Source organism: Pogoniulus pusillus, chromosome 13 (genome assembly GCF_015220805.1).
Source record: "Pogoniulus pusillus isolate bPogPus1 chromosome 13, bPogPus1.pri, whole genome shotgun sequence".
Taxonomy (NCBI): domain Eukaryota; kingdom Metazoa; phylum Chordata; class Aves; order Piciformes; family Lybiidae; genus Pogoniulus; species Pogoniulus pusillus.
This window is the reverse complement of record NC_087276.1, coordinates 25,420,348-25,444,154: the sequence shown is the minus strand read 5'-3', so window position 1 is coordinate 25,444,154 and position 23,807 is coordinate 25,420,348. Positions and strand designations below refer to the sequence as shown.

The following is a 23,807-nucleotide window of genomic DNA, read 5'->3' as shown; positions in this document are numbered from 1 at the left end:
TGGAGGTGTTCAAGCAAAGACTGGATGAGGCACTTAGTGCCGTGGTCTAGTTGACTGGATGGCGTTGGGTGCTAGGTTGGACTGGATGATCTTGGAGGTCTCTTCCAACGTGATTGATTCTATGATTCTAAAATCCCTCTCAAGCAGCCTGGCACTTTGGTTTCAGTGCCTCAAAAAGTAAATTTCACTGGGCTTGCCACATCAGAGCAGCCTGAGTCGAACATCCTGTTGCCAAGTGGGAGAGCTTGCCCTAAAAGCTTTGCTCAGGTCTCCTTTTACCCTTGCAGAGCCTGCCCTTGGACAGGTTTCTTTCGAGCAAGGGTTTTCATCCTTGCTGTGTCAGCAAAGAGAGACAAGAGGAGTAAAAGAACCTGATAAAGTGGCTTTGTGATTCAAAATTCCAGAGAGTCCTGAGAACTTGGCAATGCTCCAGTATCTGGAGTGGCTTTTTATCTCCTTGCTTCTCCAGTGAAAAGCATAAACACCATTCAACAGTTACCCAGCAGGCAAGAGTAGTAAATGCTGCTATCGCCCTCCCGACTGCGTTTGTCCTTACACAATTAACCACTTAGCCTGTGAGAGCTGTCTATGGATTTCCGTGTGAGTGCTACCCTTGCTTTTCTCCTTCAGGACAAGGGCATAGCCAACCCACTTCAGACACCCAGAGTCAATGCTTTTCCTATCTGTGGCTCCACAGGGGTTGTAATGCAGTGTAAAGGGTCAGTAAGCACGTCAGTCTTTCCACTCTTGAAAGACACTCTTCTGCTGAAGCTAGGCACACATCTCCTTCTGCTGCTTTTTATCAATAAACCCGCTTGTTTCTGAGTTCTCCACTTGAACAGAACTATTTAGTTCACCTCCTTTTGATGCTTCAGTGTTGGTCTCAAATTGCTGCGTGAAAGTAAGAGGCTTCTGTTGAGATTCACAGTCGTAAAAGTATAGAGCGTTTTAGGCTGGCCACTTCAGCTAGCACAAGGAGGTACAAGCTGTACTGACTCTGCTCAGCCCCTCATGGCTTGTGCAGTTTGCCTTTAGGACTTTATTAGCCTGGCCTGGCCTCCTAGCAAAGCAAGAGTGTGGCTTCTTTTTGCACCTGCAGAATACCCAGTGATCTGGAACAAATTTGAGCTGATATCGTCAGGCTTACAACAGACTTGTGTTCAGATCTAGGGCTTAGGACAGCTGGGGAGAGTGCCTGGGTTTAGTAATAGGGAGGAGTTGAAGTTGGTCTCTGGCACTAGCCATTCCTACCAGGTCTTCTTCAACCTTATGGACTAAAGGGAAATTCCATAAAGCTGCTGACCAGTGCTCCAGCAACAGCATTTCTGCACAAGGCTGAGGGATGCTGACAAAGAGAATATAAGCTCAAGAAAATAACAATGCTTATTACTTTAGACCAAGACTGGCAAGATAACCCTAGAAAGGGGAAGTTAGTATCATTTTGCATCTCCAGTTAAGGTCAAACAGGGTGAAATTACTTGAGATAACAAAATCTAGGCAACTGAATTGATACTCATAGGCTGCACATCATCCTTGGCTAAGCTGATGGGGAATGATATAGAGTAGCAGAAACCGTTGGAAGTTGGAGTTAATGGAGGTACTGAAAGGCACTGAACCAAGTATACTCTGTTGCCTGGCACCAGCTGTATTTTTCAGGCTGCCACTGAGCAGCATTTTGGCCAGCCAAGCCTCTTAAAAAGTGGAATAATCACAGGTCACGACAGATATATTAGCGATTCCTTTGACCCGGGGAGTACTAAGCATACCAAAGTAGTCAGGAAATGCAGGTGTGCCAAGCTGTGGGAAGAAACCTCCCTCCCCCCAGAATTCCTCAGCTAAGAACTTATCACAAAGTGGAATGCTGCTCCAGATGTGTGAAAGATGCTTGTTGAGATGTTAGAGCCGTGATAAGCTCCCGTTCCCTTTGTCTTCTTAGAAGTGTCAGCAAGCCTCTTGAAAGTCTGACTCCTTTGAACACCTCTCTCCTGGATGCTATTAGAAATGCAGCATTCGCTCTGGGGAACAAGAGAAAATTTTGGAGGATCATAAAGTGGAATTGTTATTTGTTCTTTGCTCTTCCAGCACAAACAGAAGCCCCTTTCTATGAGGAGTGGTGGTTTTTGCTGGTGATGGCTCTCTCAAGTCTGATTCTTATCCTTCTGGTGGTGTTTGCATTGGTCCTGCATGGCCAGAGCAAGAAGTACAAGAACTGCAGCACAGGTAAGATGTCAGCTCCACGCCACACACATACTAATGCCCAAGAGCTGTGGACATTAGAAAATTGTCTTCCCTTCAATCCCTGGTTTCATCAACATGGACACTCTTCAAGGGTATTTTGTTTGGCAGAAGACTTGGATCTTTTTGCTGTCTGGTTTGGTAGAATTGGCCTTAGCCCATAGGCATTCTGGGCAAAGAGTGCCTGTTCTTAGCAGTTTTTGAATGCTAACCAGGCATGAGCTTGAGTACGACAGCATCTGGAAGTCCCAGGGACTGTAGCAGAAGCCAAGGAGTCTGGGTCAAATGCCTGGCAGAAGACCACAAAAAAGGATGAACTAGGATTTCATTTAGCTTTGTCATCATTCACTGATAGATAGGGAGAAGGAGAAAGATTTTGCTTTCCCATGGCTGTACCAAATGCAAATATTCTCAATCTATGTTGTGAGGACTATGTCACAACTCTTTTGTATTCAATAGAGTGTCCTGCAACTCACATTCATTCCCTAAGCCAAGCTGCAGTTGCTGGGCTAGGGTCCAAGAAGCTAGAAGGTGTCTTGGTGATCTGGGCCTCTTAGACTTTAATGCATAGTGAGCATCAAGCTTTGAATTTTCCTGTAGTTACAATTTTTACCATTCTCCTTTCTGAAAGGAAACAGGAGCTACCTGCTAGGAATGCTGAAATAGTCCTCTTTCTAAACACCCACTTCTTGAGCTCTGAATATTTTCACCTTTTCTACTCCTTACATGATAAAGACCTGGAAGGGTTGTTCACGTGTATTTCTCTCCTAGCCTTCCCCACCTCAAGCAAGCAATTGCTCTGGTGTCAGGAGATGCCAAAAAAGGCACATTAATGAGTAGGACATGGATGGATTCTTGCACTACACATTCATAGGGATTAATGTAAAGAAGGAATCTTCCAGGCAGTATTTAGTAATTCAGTCCCAGGGTGAGGATCTTTTCTTTCTTTATAATTCACTTCTAACAAGTGTTAAAAAAATCAGATTTCAGTCCCACAAGAGATCAGATGTATGCAAACCTTGGCATTTTACTGAGCCAATACCATTGCATATTTGTATGCATAGCCCATAGGAAATCTCTCACCTACTTCATTTCTCTCTGTGTTTGGGGGACAGACATGAAAAGACAGGTCTGACCTGTGCTGTCAGATATCAGTGTTCACACCAAGTCTTAATGTAGCTCTGAAATTGAAGCCAAGGGTAAAGTACCTGTCTGCTGCAAAGCAGCTATATGCAACCAGTCCTCCTGCTCAGGACACGAGCTGAGCTCACATCTTTGGGATTACAGAGAACAAGCATGGGAGAGAGTAAGCTCTTGCTGTATTTGATCCCAAGGAATAATACACTTTGCTGTATTTCCCCTCTTCTGCCAGTCCCTTGTCCTTTCCCCTGCCTTACATTGCCCAGGCATTTCTCACACCTGTATCTTATCCTCATTAAAACTCTTGTGTGTTTTCCTCATTTTCCATCCATTTTCTCTTGCTTTCTTGCTTGCTTTTTAACCTTCTCTCCTTTTCCTCTTTTTCTGCCTCTCCTAGTTCTACTTTCTCTTGCTTTGCTTCAGTCAGCATGAACAGGATTCACAGCACTCAATTTAGGACATCTTCAGTGGCCACCTGAATTAGTCACCTGATTTCTATTTATAGTCAAAAAACAAGAACAAGCACTTTTGGAGCACAGTTAATCTGTGCTGATTTAGATACCTCTGAATGCAATGCAGGCATCCATGACTCTCCTTCCCCCTCTTTTGGCTCCTTCTTCCCGTTCATGCTCTTGATAAGCTACTCTCCTTCACTCTGATTGTTCTCATTTGCCAGTAAGAAAGTTAAAGAGATTTTCAGATACTCAGTGATGTCATAAATTGCAAAGAAGGGGAAGTTAGCTCCTACAGTTTTATCTGGGGATGAAGTGCCTCTATTTTAGCTGAATCTTTCATTGCTTGGCTCCAGGTAAAACAATCTCCAACGTGGAAGAGTCAGTCACCCTGGATAACGGAGGCTTCACTGCTCTGGAGCTCAACAGCAGGCACCTGAACATCAAGAGCACCTTCTCAAAGAAGAATGGAACCAGGTAACAAGCTGGGAACACCATACTCTTGGAAATGGCTTTTTTATCTAGCTTCAAGCACCAGTTAAATAGGCAAAGAGGAGAGACCATTGTCTGGAGGATCTAGGGAGGACATTAACGCCCAAATTGCTGCCCCAGGCTGTGATTCTGGCTGCTGAGCATGATTTAATTAATTGTGCCATTTCAGAGAAATTACAACCTCCCATGCACTCACTCTTTATGTTTCCCAGATCTCCTCCTCGCCCAAGCCCAGGGGGGCTGCACTACTCTGATGAGGATATCTGCAACAAGTACAACGGAGCTGTGCTGAGCGAGGGCTTGGGCCTGAGTGAAAAGCCCTTGGAAGTGTCAGAGTCAGAGGTAAGGATTTCCCTTGCCAAAGTTGCCCAGCCACTGCAGACATTCATTTCACTGCTGAACCCTGGCAAAACCTCTGAAGTCTCAGTCCAATACCTGCATTATACTGTGTTGTCACTGCTGGTCTGTCGTGGGGACTTTAAATGTCCAATTCACCAGGCTGTTCCCATCACATCTTAAAACTAAAATGTCAGAGGAAAGAATGACAAGCAGGCCCCAGCCAGGGCAGCTTCCAGACCTGTCCTTGGCAGATATTCATGGTTTTGCAGCATTACATAGAAGGACAAGTGCAGTCAGCTGGTGTGTGCTGAGCTCTCTGGAAGGGGCTGCACAATCCCCTTCTGCCTGCAGGCTGCAAACCTGGAGCGCTTCTGGGAAAACATCTCTGTGCTGCAAAGTAACCAGCTGGCTCCAGCTGCTGTCTGGATGGGGTTGAAGGTGAGACACTCTTTGGATTGGCACACCAACTGAGGTATGGGATGTGGTTAGAAGTTTTCACGGTGCCTTTTGTCAGACAGCTGCAATGAACTCCAAGTGGTCCGGACTGATGATAGCTGCTGCCTCCGTTACAGAGGGAGTAAGTGGGGAATGAGTAGGTTGCCAGGGAGCACATGGCCGTGGGTGTGAGCCTAGCATTCAGGTTTCTGAACACTCCAGCCTGCAGCCATAGACTAATTGAAGAGGAGACTTCTGCTCAGGTTGCCTTTAGTCTCTGTTAGCCAAGGAAGGTAGGCATAAGCTAGGCATTATTTATCTGGCAGTGCTCCGTCTCGTGTCTTATCTCCCCTTTGAGAAGAAAAAGTGTTTGTGGTCTGTAAAAGTCCAACAGTGACCAGGGGTTAATAGACAGGCCTCAAAGGATAATCCAGAAAGGTAAATCCGTCTCTCAGCTCATGTGTTGTCTGCTGAGATCCTGACGAATCCAAACTGACAGTGCAAGAAGCGAGCAATGGGCCAAACCACTCCGAACCTGACCCTTCCAGCAAGAATAAATCAAGAGCAGCAAGCAGTGAAAGAAGATGACAGTTTTCATCTGTAGCTTTTCTGCACCTGCAGCTACAGCTGCTTTTCCTGGCTACCTAGCATCTCACCTCCTCTTAATTACCATGGACAGCCCACTGCTTTGTGCTGCCCTGTGGCCAAGCCCTTGTGCAGGCAGCGTTCTTGGGTGCAGCTCAAACTGCTGTCTCTGCAATGCATGCGAGTTACCCTCCAGATTAAACCCACAGTGCTTTGGTCATGTCACTGTATCAACCCAGCATTAAACCTGTCATTAAAACAGTTTGCTGAGCATGATCAGGAATTTAGCACTGGCACCTTTTGACATTAATTTCTGTGCCCCGTGTGGTATTTGCTGGTAATGCTCAGAAGTCTGCTTGCAGGGTGTCATTACTGCTTTCTGTCTATATATGCACTGTTCACAGAATGTAGAAGAGACTGAGGTTTATTTCCTTTTTTTCGTGGGCTATTACTAATATTACTTATTTACTGTGTATCACAGTGGAGCTCAAAGCTCTCCATTGAGATTCTGGTGTTTTTGTGAATCTCTTTGTGCCTGTGAGGATGTGCACAGAACTGCAGCTTCTGCTTTTCCTTGGGGCTTAGATATGCAGTCCTTCTGTATAATGTCTTTGATGCTTGGTGGGGTTTTTGGGGGGCTGGGGAGTGCTTTTAGACATGAAATGTTAATATGCTCCCAGTAGAGGTACCAATAGGAGATGCTGCCTTTTGATCAGCCTGCAAAGGCTGTTTACGTTGGCTGGTACAGACAGGAGGTGAGAGGCGGGTATAGATGTTTGACCACTCTCTTTTCAAGTACCTCTGTACCTATTAGCTCTTCCTGTTTATCTTTGCTGTTCTATTTTGCTTCTATCCTCAAAGGAGATCTTAACAGACCAGCTGTTTCCAAGCATTTCAGGATTTCCATCTCTTTTAACAGGCAGAAATGTTTCCCGTTACGTGAAGAGTTAAAGATACCTTTCTGCATAAGAACTCCGCACAGGTTTGGTCCTCTTCAGCAAAGGGGATCCTGATGCTGTTTCCTCTAATACACCTTTGTATAGATCTCAAATCTACTTAATATGATGCATATAAAAGCAGGCAGGACCAAAACCTAGGCTTTTGCTTTCAACTTGCATGTCATCTTGCTGCTTAGTCTTACCCTCCTTGCCTGAGGTGTCAAGATTTTATATGGATAAGAAGGGAGCTCACTGGCTTCACGTCTCGTGGGGTTTACTGAGCATGAAGAAGTCTGTGAGACTGCACTCACAACCCAGCTGCCTGGGAGCCTTCCTCCAAGCTCCCTTCTGATGATGGGAGCAAGTGAGAAACAAGGAGGGGAAAAAAAACCCAAGCAGACCAGGCAGTACTCTTAATATTCATAAATCAAGTGGTTAACTTACTCCATGTCATGAAAGCCAAGCACCAGTACTGTTAATGAGGTTATAGTAGCTTAATTGGCAGGTATGGAGCAAGTGAGTGCTAAGAGTGTAATTTCTAAATGATTAATAATAATAATAGGCTTTTAGGTAATGAGTCAAGTGGGCAAAGCTCTGGACAGATAATCTGAAGAAATTGGGTGTTCACCATGTACAGAAATTCGATGATTTATCTGCAATGCCATCCAGTTATGGAAGAGCAGCTTTACAGGAGCAGAGGGGAGGGTGAGGTTGGTTGGTTGGTTTGTTTGTTCTCACACGTCCTTGTGGTTTCCCAAAAACAGTTTTCAGGAGGTAACATTCTCCCAGACTGCACACATTAGCAGCCAGTACCACATGCTGGCCATGCTCTGCTCTTCCCAGCTGCTCTCTGCAGTCTGACTTCTGCTATCTGAGCTCTGTAGGAACATATTATTACATACTTCCACTTCACACTTATAGGGAACAGGGCTTAATTTGCTTCCAATAAAGTCCTCCAATGGTTTTGATAAGTTGGGCAGCACATGGAAACCAGCTGCAGGTGACACATTAAGCAAGGGTTCTCCATGTCCAGAGAAACCACTTTGCCCACTAGGATAGCTTGTCTGATTTACAGCATATTTGTTTCATGTCAACCAAAGCAAACTGCTGGCATCTATCCATGCTTTTAACAATAACCTCATGAGGTTGTTTCTTATGCAGTCACTTTAAAGAATAATAATTGGAAGTATTTTCAGCTTTCCCATCAGCTAATCTAGCCAGCTCTGGTTGCTGACTTGCCTCTGCCCAGCACTTGTGCATTTCATGCTGGCAATAAACCACCTAATGGCCTCTCCTTTGCTGCATTTGTTGTTTCATAGGCATCCCTGCACCTTCGGTTGACAGTCTGTAGTGCCACCACACACCCAATCACACCCCAGCCTATGGAGGTTTCCAAGGTAACAAAGCCACAGTCGCAGCAAAGGGAGAAAGCCAAAAACAAAGCAGAGAGCCCTGCAGCATTTCTATTTACTCAATAATTTTATAAACCACTAAAAAGTAAGCCTTCAGTCGAAGCTGTCTGTATTGTCATGCAAAACAGGTTTATCTTGCTCCTCCTTGATATTCATCAGGGCAGAGGGGGATCTGGGATGGCAATTTAAAGAATTTCTTGCTGGTAGGGCTGGTTATTAGTACCTTGTACAGAGCAGACTTCAGAAGATATGGGGAGACATGGACAGAGCAGTCAGTTCCTGCCTGTCCTAAAGGAAGCTCAAAGAAAACCTGCTGTGTTGACACTGACAAGCAGGTGATCCTTTCCAGCTTCATTATTAATTGTGGTGAAAGGCTGAAGTTAGTGCAGCTGGATATGTTTCATGGAAGTTGCTTTTGAAAGGCACTGGCCTTATTTACACCAAATTAGTGTTCTCTTTCGGTTGCTATAATGAACTAATTAGCAGGCAGATTATCAGCAGATGGTATTGTTCTCAGTTCCTTTTTCCTGCTCATTGTATGTTCAAGTGACACCGTATTTCAAATGGCAGCAGCCCATCTAAAAGTCTTCCAAGTATTTCTCCTCTTTATTATGTTGACTTCTGGCAATCTTGAAAGAACTTGGCTTAGGTACAGAAATTATATTAGTTTTGTGGGTGAGGATTTTTCTGCTGGCAATGGACAGAAATCAAGTGGCTGCATCACTATTACTATACCTATCAAGTCATGTGTCAGCCTTCCTCATACAGCTGCTTCTCAGCATTTCTTCTTGCAGATTCCAGTTGTCTGCATGTTCCTGTATGGCTGTGGAGACATCAGGAAGACCAGTAAGGAGCCACCAGAAGTCTGTGGGTTTTTTTTTCTCCTTATGCTTATGACATCTCAATTCAGATATGGTTCATCTTTTCAGCAGGGGCTTGTTTCTTTGTGGGGTGGCTGAGCATGTCCAACTCTGTGAGAGTAATGGTGGACTGGGGAAGGAGTCAGAAGCCATGGCAAAAGGCAATGGCAGTGTTGTGCCTTTGATGGAGGGAGCACATACACAATAGCTAGAGGAGCTGATGCATTCAGATGCTGCTTCTGGTGAGTGACCCATAACCACCTGCCTCTGCTCAGGTCATAGAAAATTTTCTTGTGGATGCCCACACAGCTTCCCAGGCAGTTTTTGTCTTAGCATAAGATGATGACAGTGCAGCAGGATGCTTGGAGATGCTTGGGAAATGAATTAATGTGAGGAGATTTTTTTTCTGAATTAATATTGTTTATTAATTTTGACATTCAGAGCTCTCACCTCCCCCAACCACTAATTTTAATAAGTTCTCCACACTGTCATGGAAACATTTTACAGCTAATAACCAGATGTAGACATAACCAGCAAAATACAGAAACATTAACTGGAAGAGGAGATTCCTGCGGTCAAATGCCACTTGTGGTCAGTATACCACTTGCTCACTAGCTGGGCTCAGAGAGCTCTTTCTGCTTATGGCAGAAGGCAGTGGAGAATTACAAAGAGGCTTTTAAGTATTTACTCCCAAAATTATTATTACCTTACTCGTGGGGTGTGATGGTTTGGGCTCTTACCCACCCCCCCACACTTTTGGAATTGCCCCAGCTAACTCAGACGGCCTCTGGGTATATAAATGAAGCTATTTATTTTACAGCAGCAAATATACAAGCAGCTATTTACAATATATACAGTTATATACAGAAATATACAAAGGATAAACAATACAAAAGCACAACTCCCCTCCCAGAAACCTGAGTCCCCAGGAGGGGCTCTCAAACCACCCCAACACCTCCCCTTGCCCTCTCAACCTTACCCCAGTTCTCAGAAAGAAGAGAGGTGCAGCCAAGAGGTTAGGGAGCAAGGTTAGTGGGAGCAGGGTTAATGAGATGTGACCAGGTCTAAAGGCAAAGGCAGAATGAAAAGACAAAATGGAGAATGTTTTGCTTCTTCTTCCCAGAGTTCTCAGCATGACTGTGAGCAAAGAGACACAACCATGTTTACTTTTCACTGCCCATTATCTAATTCTTTTACCAAAACATCCCAGCTTGCTTCAAACTAGCACATGGGGCTAGCCACAGTCTCAGACAGTACCCAAATGCTTTCAGGGAACTCTGTCTTGTCAGCCGCTGAGACTTGATTCTTCCCAGGCTGCTGAGGAAAGGAGGCTGACAGTATCTGACTTTGTCTCCTGGCTTCTCTGGATGATCTATGTGTCTCCAAGACTTCTAGTCTTAGCAGGAGACTTTCAGGTGCAGGCAGGACGTCTTGTGGTGTGCAGTCTCGGCATGATGTCTCGCTGGCTATGCAGGCTGATCGCGTGGAGGTATTTAGAGTCTGTTGCTGGTAAACTCACAACAGTAGCAAGCAATGGCAGCAGGCAACGGCAGGCACAAATACAATGGCAGAGCACACTGTGTTATCTCTTTTATCAATGTGGGCTGAGATTAATTGCCCTTTGGACACAGAATAACCAATCAGAACGGCAGTTAACCAAACCATACCATATTAGGCGAAGCCATAGGCTTGCTCTACCCAAATTTGGGAAAAGCATAGGCCTTGCACAAGGCAGGCACAAGCTAAGTGTGTTTACCTTGTTTGCCACAGGACCAAGACAAGTCTGGGCAGGCCAGAGTCCTTAGATTTAGTGGCTCCAGGTTCTTTTGTCATCTTTCCTGCAGTTGCCTCTCTCACGGAGCAGAAAAAACCTGTCTGGTCAAGCCAGGACATGTATTGAGCCTTTTTTGGGCCTATCAGGCCTACCTCGACAAGGCTGAGGTAAGGTGCAACCCTCCTGATGCTTGATAAGAACAGAGGAAACCTGGATTTGGGGATCTTTTGGTCTGCAGGTAAAGTTGGTTGCTGCTTCCACTGAGGACCAGCTTGCCTGAGCTGCCTGCTGCCATATCCTGCCATGCTGCCACATCTGCAGTCATCAGAGGCACTCTTGTTGGAGGCCCTTACAAAAATAGACAGGGCAGTGCTGGCAGGATGTTCCCTGCAGTGGTGCCAAGGCTCTGGAGCTGCTCTCTGCACCCACTGGCTCTGAAGTGGTCCAAATCTGGGGGTGTTCCAGGCATGCTGCAAAAACCACCTGTTCAGGAAGGTCTTTGGAGGGAGTTGGGTTTGGCTTCACAAGGCTGGCAGCTGGTGCAAAGAAGAGTTCTTCTAGGAGACAGACCTGAATCCCTTCTGGGATAATTATTAAATGCTGGCAGGGTTTTGTTGTAATATTAATTACGTGTCAAGGCACCTGAAGCTTTGCATACTCAAAAATAACCAACCTGGACATAATTCTGAAAGAGGCAAAGCCTGCATAAGAGTGGAAGGGAGACTCTGCAAAGCTGCAAAGAGCTGCTTTGCTCAGAGTTTTGGAAAACTCCAGGAAAAAAACTTCTCAGCTCTGTTCCTCACCCTCTCTACTGGAAAATGGGCACGGAATAGTAGGGAAGCAGCTATCTAAGCAAAGAAGTGGGATGATGGATGCAGTGCCCTTTTCAAATGATGGTTTGCAAGGCATTTGAGGATTGTTCTTCAGAGACCATTAAAAAGGAGCTTTGGAGGAGGAAGGACTAGTTGTGTGGCAGGCAGGATCAAGAAGGATGTGTGTGTGCTGTGTGGAGTCATAGATTAGAAAGATACCAACCTTTCGAAACTAATTGCAGCAACTAACAGTTACGAGCGGCACTTACCCATCTCTCTCTCAGGCAGCTACTACTTTGGTATTTAATTGCTTTAGAATCAGCTATGCAGATTATCAAGGGGAAGGAAAGGAATAAAAGTTTTTACAGGCTGAAATCGGAGGTTTTGAGAGCAGACTTGAGAAATGGAAACGATTGGGTAAATGCTTATATGCTGTATGGGATACGGCTGCTACTGGTGGGAGCATTAGTGGGAACAGAAGGGAAATCTGCGCTTGAGTACCATGGCCAAGGCTTTGCCGTGCTCCCTGCGCTGGAAGGAGATGTACGAGCCCTCTGTGATTCCACCAGCTGTATCGCAGCAGCAGTGCTTCAGAGGCGGGGCAGATGCGCAGAGCTTATCTGGTTACATCTCAGTAGAGCTCCTGTTTGATATTGATAGGAGCTTTGAAGCTATCCAAGCACCGTGCATAAATGTTTCAGGGGTAAGATCCGCCCTGAGCGCAGGGCTGTGCCTGAGCTGTCCCAAGGAAGCAGCCTCTCCTGCCTGGCAGCTCTGCTTTGCCAGATTTTGCATTCTCTTTCTTCTGTCACTGCTGGTTGTGTGCCTTGTTGTACCACCAATATTCAGCTGGAACATTCAGAGCTGTTTGCCTGAAGGAAAGGGGGGGTGAAAGTGACTTTTGCTTAATTCTCTTTCAGTGGTACAACTGGTTTGCAGTACTTAATGGGGCTCACAAGCCAAAATCTGAGCACGGTGCAGGTGGCCTGGTCTGACCACGACCAGCAGCAGCACGTCTGCCTAACATCAGTGTGTTTTCAGGGAGGACATTCTGCCTGTCTTTTTGTCAAAGGGAAAATGAGACGTTCCAGTTGCAAATGGAGTTGCAGCCCCATGCATTCTGTGATTGAAAGCTGCTGGTTCCCCTATGACACCTCTACACTTCCCTTCATCTTCTGCCCCAGGAAGAACTCCTAGCTCCCACCACGTGGTTCTGCAGTGAATTTAGAAGGGCTTTCTATGCATCTCTTATCACCAGCGGTTGTTGGGTGACTCTCTCTACCAGCACATCCAGAGCACAGTGCTTTTCCACAGGCCAGCATCTATTGCACTTGGACGACAAACCATCCTGCCCTAAAATTACAGCTTCTGTCAGCTGGCGAGATTAGACTTGTCCCTAATTTCTGTCAGAGTGGAGCAGGCTAAATCAAAAATGCTAATGGCTGATTTGTTTTGTTCCATTTCCCACCCCCCTCCACTGTTCCAGGCCACTGACTCGGATTACGAAGACGAGTTGCCAAAGCACTCCTTTGTGAACCACTACATGAGTGACCCCACGTACTACAACTCCTGGAAGCGGCAGCAGAAAGGGGTGAAGCACCCAACAGCCTACAGATACGAGGAGTGTGCTGCCAGCGAGGCAGAGCCCTATTTCCAGACTGTCATCACGACACAGAGCTCAGGAGGGGTGTACACCCCAACGGGGCAGCCCGCGCCCGGGTCCAGGACTCCAGTGACAGGGTTCTCCTCCTTCGTCTGAGACGGGGCTGGAGGCGACAGCCGAACCGCCCGCGACACCGGGAGAGCCCCGTGGCAGTGACTGTGTGTGCGTGAGCGGTGCGGTGAACTGTGGGGAGCTTCTCTATCAGGGTAGAAGCGGGACTGGGGGAACATGGATGAGGCTGGGGTGGTTTGGTGTTTGGCTTTTTTCAGAAGACAATCAACTGGGAAACCATGGAGCTGAACTAGCTGAACCTTTGCTTAAAAAGGACAGGACAACACCAACAGCAAGGGCAACAACAGAGGCGTTCTGGAAAGTGAGGATTTTAACCACTTGTGAATAGTAAGGGTTTTTTTTAAACTGCTTTTTGTAACACTGCTTCAGGAAGCAGCTCCCATGCCCTTCTCTTCCCTCTTTCTTTCTCTCCCCTGTTCTTGTCTCCCCATTCCCAAACAAGGAGGTGAATTCCCTAGATGCAATGAGTGACTTTGTGATGTGATTTGAAGAGAAACGTAAAACCTCCCAGGCTCCTTTTTCTCCACTCTTTTGGGTTTTTTTAACTTATGTTTTAATTTTCCCCTGTCATCAAGGTCAAGGAGAAAAACCATAGAAAAGGGACGTGTTTCTATGTGAAAAGCAGACCTCTCCTCTCTCCTCTTCTTACTGCTGCTTCCCACATTTGGAGCACTGGCTGATCAACTTAGGCTCAGATGTGCCACTGTGTCTGCTCTAGGCTCACTACTGGTGCATTTACACTGAACAGCAGCAGTTCAGTGTCTTGTTCAAATGGGACCGACTGCATTCCTGACTCCAGGGCCTCTGGAAGAGGAGATGGATCCAAAGAGCACCATAGGCGGCAGTGGGTGAAGCAAGGGGGAGGAATTCAGATGCAAGGTCAGTTTATTTTTGGTGTGGCTCTAATCTTCTCCTGTGGGCTGCATGTGCCATTCGAATGGATCACTTCTAAAAAGCCAGAGGACACAACCCAGCAAGCCAGAGGGATCTTTCAATTAAGATTGCAGTGACAAGCTAGAGAAGTTTATTAATTGATGAAGTTTTTGATCATCAAAGTTATCCTGCCCTGTCAAAGGAAGTTGAGTATCCTTCCTCGCTCAGCCTCTGCCATGCTGCTTACTGGTCTATGGAACAGTACAGAGTAGCTGGGTTTATCTGATTTTATTTTTTTAGTACAAAGACACATCAGACAGAGTGAGGCTTGGTGTCCACAGGTGCCTTCTATTGATTCTTCAGCTTTGTATCTGGGAGAAGCAACAAAGTGTCTCCAAATAAAGCTAACCAGGTCTTTTCAAGCATTAGGGTTCAGAATTGCCTTGTGCACGTTTACAGCCTGCTTTGTGCACTTGAAGCTGTAGCTTTTGGAAAGGGGAGAGGAACTGTAGTTTATTTTCCATCCTTTTTGTATAGCTACCTTTTTGTTTTCTTCTTCCCTGTCCTTTTCCCAAGTCTGTCGTGTTTAGCAGCAAGTTGTTTACTCACAAGGAAGTCATCAGGAGTTTAAAGAATCCAAGTTCAGCCCTCGGATTAACAACAGTCCTGGATGAGAGTTAGAAAGGTGAATTTGAAAGTCTCTGCCACTCCAGCATCTGGCATTTCCTCATAGGTGAGTGTAGGTCTGCCAGGAAAAATGGTGTCCCTGCTGCTTGTTGATGTTGCATCAGAGCACCTGTGAGCACTGTCCCTGTTCTCTCTGGAGGGATGTGGGACAGCTGTGGTGCTGGGAGGTGGTGGCTTCAAGGCAGGTTGCTGAAACCAACCTGGAGTTGGTTACAGTGGCTGCTTGTTCCTGCCCACGAGGGCTGCTTAGAAGTAGCCTGGTGGCACCTCACCTTAACAGCTGTGGCTCAAGGGCAAGCTCAGCCTTGCCTGTCACATTTCAGTGCCTCTTGGACACAGCAAATGATCTCAGAACTGCTTTTACTCTTTGGCACTGCCTCTGAGCACTGCTGCTCTCGGTGCATACAGATTCTGTATAGCTTTGGCACTGGGTTGCTGTTCCTCTCCAAAGGTTCCAGAAAGAAAAAGTTCAAAACCAAAAACTCCAGTTGGGGTGTTTAAGAGCTTTTGAGTTTGAGATAATGATCCACAGCTGATTAGATGGCAAGGGATATGCTTGAGCCAAGACCCTGTGAGCCATCCCCCTCTCTGCACCTGAATAGGATGTGTGTGGGATGGAAAAGGGCTTCCAAAGAGGATGATGTGGAGCTGACTGAGAAGAGGAATGCAAAGCAAACAAAACCTCCACTGCCTTCTGTGCACTTTGACTGTTCTCTTAAGCCATATGGACTTTGCTTTAATTACTGAACTGACAAAAATTTGTTTGCAGTCTTGAGATTTCTGTTCCTTAGACAAACATCCACGTGACCTTCTGATTTGTTTTCTTTCTCATTTGTAATTTCCTGCATCTGATTACATATTTTTAAAGACCTTGTTCCATATACATGTGACATAGCAATGCAGTTGCTCTTGGAATCCTAGTGGCATGTATCCAACAGGTATGAGAGGTAGTGCTACAGGAGGAGCCTTTCAAGGGACCACTGAAGGTTTAGGGATATAGGTTAAGAGAAAATAGATGGAACACTGAAGACTTTGCCCCAAAGGGAAGTGTAGTGAAAGTAGTTCTATTTCTCCTGAATATTGCCAGGTCTGAAATGGTGTAAGGTGCAGTTACTCCCCCTGGCTGATCTGATACCAAGGAAACTGGGGGAATAGAGGAAATGGACTCTGTGGGCCTTGCCCTACTGAAGGACCACACTGAGAGCAGCATGATCTGTGCAAAGCAAGGGTAGAGACTGTTCGTTATTTTGCCCAGAACCACCTGCAACTAAAAAGCCTGAGCACCTGCTCTATGGCCCTTTTCTTCTGACAGCTGCCAAAATGACAGCTTAGGACCTGTGAGCCAAACAAAGGTACTTTTGTCTCAGTCCAGCCCACACTATGGTCGCTCTCAGTTACGTGTTGCTTAGGAGTCATCTTTCCTTCCACGTAGGTTTGTTTTACTTTAGCATTTGCAGAGCATGGAAGTTCACTGCCCTGCTCACCCCTAAAATGAGCACAGGATTTGTGCTCTCTTGCCCAGGATCTTAGAACCATAGAATCAACCAGGTTGAAAGAGACCTCCAAGATCATCCACTCCAACCTAGCACCCAGCCCTAGCCAGTCAACTAGACCATGGCACTAAGTGCCTCATCCAGGCTTTGCTTGAACACCTCCAGGGACAGTGACTCCACCACCTCCCTGGGCAGCCCATTCCAATGCCAATCACTCTATGAAGAACTTCCTCCTAACATCCAGCCTAGACTTCCCCCAGCACAACTTGAGGCTGTGTCCCCTTGTTCTGTTGCTGGTTGTCTGGCAGAAGAGACCAACCCCACCTGGATACAGCCTCCCTTCAGGTAGTTGTAGACAGCAATGAGGTCTACCCTGAGCCTCCTCTTCTTCAGGCTGCACACCCCCAGCTCCCTCAGCCTCTCCTCATAGGGTTTGTGTTCCAGGCCCCTCACCAGCTTTGTCACCCTTCTCTGGACATGTTCCAGCGCCTCAACATCTCTCTTGAATTGAGGAGCCCAGAACTGGACACAGCACTCAAGGTATGGCCTGAGCAGTGCTGAGTACAGGGGCAGAATAACCTCCCTTGTCCTACTGGCCACACTGTTCCTGATGCAGGCCAGGATGCCACTGGCTCTCTTGGCCACCTGGGCACACTTGTACAGCTACATGCACGATGCCTGTGCCTTTAGGTACACCATGTTAACCAGTAAAATATGATTAATGGGTAGGTTTTATTTACCTCAGGTATCAGGTAAATTGTTCTATCTGGAAGGAAACACTCCATCAGTTAGCAAGAAAGAGCTATTTCATAGCAGTAATCTTTGGGAATTACAGCCTTGAAATATGACTTTCAAACATTAGTTGTGGTGTTACAATAACTTCACCCATCAAATCCACTTCTATTTCCATCTTTCTGTTTAGAGCTGACTTGGAAAATGAAGGCTTTATATTTAAAACAGCTGCCTGGCATATTTTAGTTGTAGTTAGTTATTTATTTCCCCCTGTCTCTTAGGTCCCTCGATGGCTGTTAATAAAAACAGCGTCATGAAATGACCAAGGGAGATATTTCAGGGAATAGTTTAACAGGATCTCATTTTTCATGCAATAGCCATGGAAATATCCAATTTCCTGCAAGGAAAAGTGTCCAAGCCTTCACCCCCTTCTCAGGACTGAGGTGACATGAGCCACCACTGTCAGCAGTGCTTCCTGCGCTCCCATTGGCACCAATCCTCAGGCTGCCCCTCTCATAAATCACATGCAGAAGTGCACCTAAGTGCAGGAGCTGCACTGTTCCAACCCGCTCTACATGGAGCATTTCTTTTCCCCCACAAGTCTGCATCACACCTGGCATTCCGCCCACACCTGCCTGAGCTCTTGGGTGGAGTGTCAGCTCTGATGTTGGTGCACAACCAACATCAGGGACAGGGAAGGACATCAGAGAGGACAGGAGAGGGCACTCTTCTACAGTTGCATTTCCCCCACCTTTGGAGTCACTCCCATGACTGGGGAGGGCAGGGAGGGAGTCAGAGAGCAGAGAGTTTCATCAGCATTTACTAAAGGCATCACGCTGTGGCCAGTGATCTCACTTTTGGAAGCAGTTGGCATCATTAAAGGGAAGGAAGAAAAAGCCCCAAACCCAACAACAACAATAAACCAAACGTAGAGAAAAAGAAACTAATCCATTTCTCCATAGGATTTTTTTCCCCCCTCTTCATTTTGAGTGTTCAAGCCAGTGATGCTTTGCAGCTGGGCCAAGATCTCATTTTCCCTGCTTATACACAGGCCTCTGCCAGAAGCTGCTGTAGCAATTGTTTGGAATAAACATCTAAGTCTGTCTTGACATGGGCATACATTTATTATCCTTGTCACTGCTTCCCTCAACGAATCCGTTGGGTCAGCCAAAGATTACCCAATCTGCTCTCCAAAAAGGGAGAAGAACACAACCTGTTATACATACAGAGCACTGGTGTCTTCTGCTTGCTCTTTTCAGATAAGCAGGGCAACTTGTTGTAGGGAAAAATCCTTTTAGAAAAGGAATTGAAACTTGGAGAGAGAGGAAAGAAAGGAAAGAAAAGGAAGAAAGGAAGAGAGGAAGAGAGAAAGAGAGAAAGGAAGGAGGGAAGGAAAGAAAGGAAAGGAAAGAAAGAAAGAAAAGACCCACAACAAAGACAACCTTTGCCAGGGCAGAAATCCTCAAGTCCTGGAAGCTTGTGACATGTAGGACTGAATATAACCTTTAGTGATCTCTTGTATCAATAGCAGCCAGAAGGGCACATGCAACAAGGGGTTCTGTTTGGAGAGGAAAAGCCACCACAGCAAACAGCTTCTTTCAACCCAGAGTTCCTGCTCCTTCAATCACATTTCTTAGGTGAGTTCTATAGCATTTTGGCAGCATGTGTGGGGTTTATACTAGAGGTCACGTGGGGAGAGGCATAGAGTCATTTAGGTTGGAAAAGATCCATAAGAGCATTGAGTCTAACAGTAAACCATCAAAGCCTGCATTGCTGTGGTGTTTACACAAAGCCAGGTGCATGACAATGTGGCTGTAGAGTATCCATGGAAACCTCCTTGTGGAAAACCACCCTTGAGTTAGGAGCACATTGACCCCATGACCATGTTGAGCTGGTCATGGGTTACAGCGGACAAGGCAGGTCCTCATATTTCTCTATCCCCTTTCTTCCCCTCAACATCTCCACCCCCAGCCCTTCTAGACAAATAAAGCTGGCTTGCACTTTGTGAAGGTGATAAGTTTGCTACCCATAGTTGTAGAGAGCCACAACTGATAAGCACACACATGACGCATGTGGGACAGATGAGATATGTTTGTACAAGGGGTGAAATACTCTGACTCACAACTTTATCTTCTCAAAGGTGCCACCTGCCCATTCTAAATGGCCCTGGACCCTTATCCTTGGCAGGAAATTGATTCTCTTAATGCTGTTTGATCACTGTGCACTTTCCTGGGGCTTGAACTGCTGGCTGTAGAGACCGGAGCAGGGTTGCAGAGCTTTAAATCAAAGAGTTTTCCCATTGATGTCCAATTCTCTAGATCTGGGAATGGTATCTATCTGCTAACATGACATGGTAGTGTTCTGCAGGTGAGACAGCTGGCAAGTGCCACCAGAGCTGTCCCTTTGGTGTCAAGCTCCTGGGCAGTTCTGGGATCTGTAGCAGTGCAGCGGCAGCTCTCGGATAGCAGGAGCACAGAAGGACACGACACTGTGGTGAGTCTGTAGCTGGTCACTTTGCCACTCTTGGGATGGAGTCTGTCCTCTGGTTGCGTATCTGCTGTCGGTTGAGGGGCAGGACCACCTTACACAGTCGTGTTTGAGTTACCCTTCGGTGTACTACGGTTATTGGATCGTTGCTTTTATTTCAGTGTCTCCTTGGGGATTTGCCCTGGATTTTTGTTCCACACCTCTTGTTAGCCTCACCTTCACCACTCCACTATTTTATATGAGAAAGTTACTTCTTCTTTTGCAAACTTGCTTCTAATTAAAAGAACCCTTTTTGGAAAGATGTGTCTCCTTGGTACATTTATTTTTGGGGGTGGGAGAAGAAAAACAAACAGTATTTTCCAGCCTCTTCTGTTATTTTTGGCTTGAAAAAAAAATCTGGGTGCCTTTCCCAGGGCAATGAAAATGTAACTGGGGCTGAAATTCTTCTTTGTTAGTTCTGGATTGTAAAATCTTATCATCTCCCCGTGCTAGGAGTGACACTCTGGAATCCATAGTTACCACCCTACATCTGAGCAGTATTCAATATTTTGTTATATTGCAGTGCTAAACTGCCTTCAGATTGTTAATACAAGAGAGTCAAAACTCATCCAGAAATGAAAACAACTGGAGCCACCATTTTGTATGCCTTTGTCCCCTTGCAAATAATATTTGTTCTCCTCTGCAGCATTGTAGCAGTGTAAATGGGTTCACAGGATCACAGGATGTTAGGGGTTGGAAAGAACCCAAGGAGATCATCGAGTCCAACCTCCCTTCCAGAGCAGGACAATACTGTCTAATACAGATCACAGAGGAACACATCCAGACAGGCCTTGAAAGCCTCCAGAGAAGGAGACTCCACAACCTCTCTGGGGAGCCTGTTCCAGTGCTCTGTGACCCTTACAGTAAAGAAGTTCCCCCTTGTGTTGAGGCAGAACTTCTTGTGCTGAAACTTACACCCATTGCTCCTTGTCCTATCAGAGGGAGCAAGTGAACAGAGCCTGTCCCCACTCTCCTGGTCAGCCTTTCTCACTTGGTTCCTGTGATAGGACAATGAGCAATAGGTGCAAGTTGCAGCAGACACAGACACGGTGATGCTGGGGAGGCCAGGCCCAACCCTAGCTGGTGGAAGCCAAGGCAGCTCTCTTATTGCAGGGTGGCTGAGCAGCTGCCCTTGAGAAATAAACTAGGGAGTCAAGTCAGCTACAACTTTGGTGGGAGAAAAGAGGGCGAGGAATCAATGTTTTCAAGTGGGAGAAGGGAAAAAAAAAAGTCAAACTGCTGAGGAAAGAACTGGTATCCTCCTGCTTCTGGAAGGGATAGTATAAATAATGCAGTGTTGTATAAATACAGGCAGCCCTCTGCGGCTAGGAGCTTGTAATAACCCAGAGGTATCAGTGTACCCATTCTGAAGATGAAAATCCTCCTGCTGTAGAATTTTGTGAACAAGACATAATTCTGCAAAATTGCCTTAAGATGCAGAAATGCTTTTTCAAGGCCATTCAGCTCCAAAGTGTATCATCCTCCTGCTTCCAGCCCTTGCTCTTCTCAGGACATGTTTCCTCAGTGCTTGTTCTTTGTGGTTAGGACTGGAGCACGGACATAAACGTGGGAGTGGATGGGAAATCTGCCACGGTCCAAACACCACCAGAGAAAACTGATTGGCTTCTCTCGTGCCCTGGACTGCACAAGCAATGGCTTGGCTGAATTGAGTAATCTGGGCTTTCATTACTGACCCTTTTCCTGCTATTTGCCTCATTTGTTTCCTCTTCTCCCCTCTGTGTTTTTGCTCCAGGGTTATTAATTTTTCTCCTCGCTCCTTTTATTTGCATTTTTTTAAGCCCTATCTCTTGGGGGTTTTTTGGTGATGGTTTTGCATGGTGGGTAGATTTGGTTTTTTTCTCTCCTCCTGCCTTGCCAATTACATTCATTTCAAACCTTCATTTCCCACAAAATCAAAAGGAACTTTATCTGTACACATGTTTTTGTCGGGTTTTTGTTCACTTTTACAGCGCCCCAACAAGAGGAGTCCTTTTGCTTTGCTGTCTTGTCTCCTTGGAAGTGCAAGGCACATCCCTCTACAGCCAAGGCAATGTGGCCACTGGCTTCTTAGGCTGGTAGAGGCAATCACAGAATCAACCAGTTTGGAAGAGACCTCCAAGCTCCTCCAGTCCAACCTATCACCCAGCCTTATCCAGTCAACTGGACCGTGGCACTAAGTGCCCCATTCAGTCTTTTCTTGAACACCTGCAGAGATGGCAACTCCACCACCTCCCACTGGCAAATCACTCTCTCTGTGAAGAACTTATTAGTGGGTGAACAATCCAATGCTTTGTGACTTCTGCTTCACAATGATAGGAAGAGCTGACATCAAAAGATCAAAAAGCAATGTTGCTGTGAACGCTTGGCTGCCACAAGCCAGGTATCCCTGTGGTAACTCCTCTGACACCTCCTGCTTAGAACCCAAAAAGCCAGAAGGCTCATGAGGCCCCACTCTCACGGTCTGTATTCCTACTGAAAATCAAGATCAAGCAAGCTTTTGCCCTTCTGCTCCACGGGAGGTTTCCATCCTCCCTGAGCTCGCCTAAGGACACCTGCGTTGCGCTTTGACAGGTTCACTGCCCCAGTCAAACTCCCCACCTGCTGCTGTCCCCGGAGCAGGTCGTGCCTGGCACATGTCAGGTGCTTGGCACCAGAAGCAAGAGCTCCCTTTGGGGCTCACCTTCCCACCTCACCAGGTAAGTGAAAAAATCATCCATTGGCATGTTCATTGGAGCCACTGTTACAAGAGGGATATGGATCTGCTGGAAGTGTGCTAGTTTGAAGCTAGCTGGAATATTTTGGTGAGAAGAATTAGATTGTAGGCTGTGAAAAGGAAACAATGCACTGGAAGGTGTCCAGAGAAGGGCCACGAGGATGCTCAGAGGGCTGCAGCAGGTCTCCTAAGTGGACAGACTGAAAGAGTTGGGGCTGTTCAGTCTGGAGAGGAGATGATTCCCAGGTGACTTTCTTGTGGCCTTCCAGGATCTGAAGGGGGCCTACAGAAAAGCTGAGGAGGGACTTTTTTAGATGTCAGGGAATGATAGGACTAGGGGGAATGGAGCAAAGCTAGAAATGGGTAGATTCAGACTGGATGTTAGGAAGTTCCTCACCATGAGGGTGGTGAGAGCTTGGAGTGGGTTGCCCAGGGAGATGGTTGAGGCCTCATCCCTGGAGGTGTTTAAGGCCAGGCTGGATGAGGCTGTGGCCAGCCTGCTCTAGGGTAGGGTGTCCCTGCCCATGGCAGGGGGCTTGGAACTAGATGATCCTTGTGGTCCCTTGCAACTCTGACTGATTCTATGATGATCACCATTCATTTAATGAGTTAGGATAATCCTAAATCAGACAAGTCTGACATGTGAACTCACTCTGTGAAGGTTTACAAAGCAAATTTCTCAGCAGCACTGAGCCCCTTGATGAAGTTCTTTGCTGGATGACAGAATCTGCACCCATCTATGGAGAAATGAGGCAGCTGCAAACCGTTGCACAGTGACAGCAGTTCACCAGAGGAAGGAGCAACCAAGGGCCATGATGTCACTCAAAGGTACTTTCCCACATTGTGTAACACCTAGGAGGTTCAGTGCAGCATGAGTCAAGCTGATCTGGCTCAAGGCAGCACACAGTGGTGAAGCCCTGGGCATGGTCTTCACGCTAAGCTTTGATAAGCTGAGCTCATGCAAATGCCTGCTCTTTGTACACTAAACAGGCAGTACATAAAAGGCTAAAAGACAAGGTTGAAAAAGAGCCTGTGTAATCTAGCCTGGAGCCTCAGACTGAGGGTGACTAAATGCCTAACAAAGACAGATGACCTCATCCCAGCATCCTCTGGCAGGAGGAAATTGAGGCACAGGCCAGCTTTGCCTGTGGGATCAGCCACAGTTTGTGTGACTGCTATCAGTGTGTGTCCAAGTGGCCTTGGCTGCAAAAGTCCTCATGCAGAGGGTAAAGAAAGCACATCCTTCTCACAAACCAGCAGGCTGAGTTATTTTTGGGTCTCTATAAATTGTCTGTTTTCCAGCACTATCATTCTTACCCTACCAGGGGAACATGACTGACCTAATTAGGGTCTAATTTCAACAGTGCAAGACTCAACTTGTAAATACAAACTTTTCCCTTCTTCCAAGTGTTGGGTTATGTTTTTTATGTAAGTACAAGTACATCTGATGGGTATAAACACCCCTGAGGTGGGAGGGAGGCAGGGGAGGAGGAGAACTACAGAAAATTTGGGATGAAGCAGGGCAGATTTTGAGATTGATTTATGAGACTGTGATTGAATCCACTAGGAGGCTA

At 46.3% G+C, this 23,807-nt stretch overlaps 1 protein-coding gene across 5 annotated transcripts in view; it reads left to right on the top strand.

Annotated features, from left to right (window-relative positions):
• Positions 1–13,735, top strand: part of SDK1 (sidekick cell adhesion molecule 1) — a 510,565-nt gene extending 496,830 nt beyond the window's left edge. For 4 of the 5 annotated variants that reach the window (XM_064153645.1, XM_064153643.1, XM_064153644.1 and 1 more), the window contains 5 exons: positions 2,083–2,220; positions 4,184–4,304; positions 4,532–4,661; positions 5,010–5,096; positions 12,961–13,735. In XM_064153645.1, the coding sequence (XP_064009715.1) occupies positions 2,083–2,220; positions 4,184–4,304; positions 4,532–4,661; positions 5,010–5,096; positions 12,961–13,233 (749 nt within the window). In that variant the 3' untranslated portion in view covers positions 13,234–13,735. The remainder of the gene's footprint in view (positions 1–2,082; positions 2,221–4,183; positions 4,305–4,531; positions 4,662–5,009; positions 5,097–12,960) is intronic. The other variant, XM_064153646.1, reaches the window with a different exon arrangement.
• The last annotated feature ends 10,072 nt before the right edge of the window (positions 13,736–23,807 follow it).